Raw genomic sequence first — 1,046 nt, forward strand, 5'->3', positions numbered from 1 at the left:
CTCCCGCCCAGCTCCGGTGCGTGCGCGGTCGTACGTTACGAGACTCTCCGCTTCCTGTCTTAATTCCGCGCCGCTGCCGTGTGGTTAGTAAGCGGCTGCTGAGACCGTCCCACAAGAGAAGCTGCGTTTCAGCATGAATGAAATGCCTGTGCATCCCAATTAATTCAGGCCTCTGTCAAGATAATTGTGCTAGCTCCTGTAACGAGGCTTCTCGCTGAAGTGCTCTGTAATCCCCGGCAGCGGGGGCAGAGGAGGGTGAAATACTGCTGAGTCAGTGAGCAGCAGCGCTGATGTTAATCCTCTCGATTTCTGCAGGCGAAGGAAAGAGAACTGGAACTGAAAAACACATGGTCTGAAAACAAGCTCAGCCGACGTCAGACTCAAGCCAAATACGGATTCTAACACCTCTGTCCCACTTTTTGGCTCTTGTCCCAGGTGACCTCCTGTGTCCGACTTCTCCTGGCCTGGAGATCGGCCAGGCCCCGTGTAGAACGGGGCCTGCTCGGCGGGTGGGAGGATACTGCGCTCCCCTGCCTGTCAGGAGAAAGGTTTAATGCAAACCGGTCCTGAAACTCCACCTGTAATCTTTCCCCTCCCTCCTTGCAAACGATAATGTGGAAGGTTCAAATCACGCCTGTTTCGTACGACTGATGCCGGTCCCGAGGCAGCCGCAGGAAACGTGCCTGGTGCAAGGCTCGGAGCTTTTGTCCTGTAGGTACGGGGGCTACTCCTCCTTCGACGTGGCCTCGCCGCTGGAACCTTAGGCAGAGTCTCAATAAACTTCCAATTCCCACTTTGCTCCTTTCTTGGACTCGCTGTGCGTTGAGAGTGTAATTTTTCTTTCTAAAAGACAGTGAGTTTCAAGCACAAGCTTGGCTTTTTTTTTTTAATTTCTTTTTTTGGTCCTTTGATTTGAGACGTCCTCGTGGCTGCTTACTCACGTCCGAGTACATCCAGTGCTCCTCTCCTGCGAATGATTTTGAGATTTATCCCCCCTGCCCCTGCCCCGCAAGCCTTGCTAAGTTAGCGTTTTTATTTCTCAGCTC

General features: G+C 52.8%; 1 protein-coding gene across 1 annotated transcript in view; it reads left to right on the top strand.

Moving 5' to 3' along the window:
• PRCC (papillary renal cell carcinoma (translocation-associated)) overlaps positions 1–1,040 on the top strand; it is a gene marked incomplete at its 5' end in the record, with an annotated part of 7,331 nt that extends 6,291 nt beyond the window's left edge. Inside the window, one exon of the mRNA XM_009328282.1 lies at positions 316–1,040. Coding sequence (XP_009326557.1) covers positions 316–402 — 87 coding nt within the window. The remainder of the gene's footprint in view (positions 1–315) is intronic.
• Positions 1,041–1,046: the final 6 nt, after the last annotated feature.

Source organism: Pygoscelis adeliae, unplaced genomic scaffold (assembly GCF_000699105.1).
Source record: "Pygoscelis adeliae isolate BGI_AS28 unplaced genomic scaffold, ASM69910v1 Scaffold1537, whole genome shotgun sequence".
Lineage (NCBI taxonomy): Eukaryota > Metazoa > Chordata > Aves > Sphenisciformes > Spheniscidae > Pygoscelis > Pygoscelis adeliae.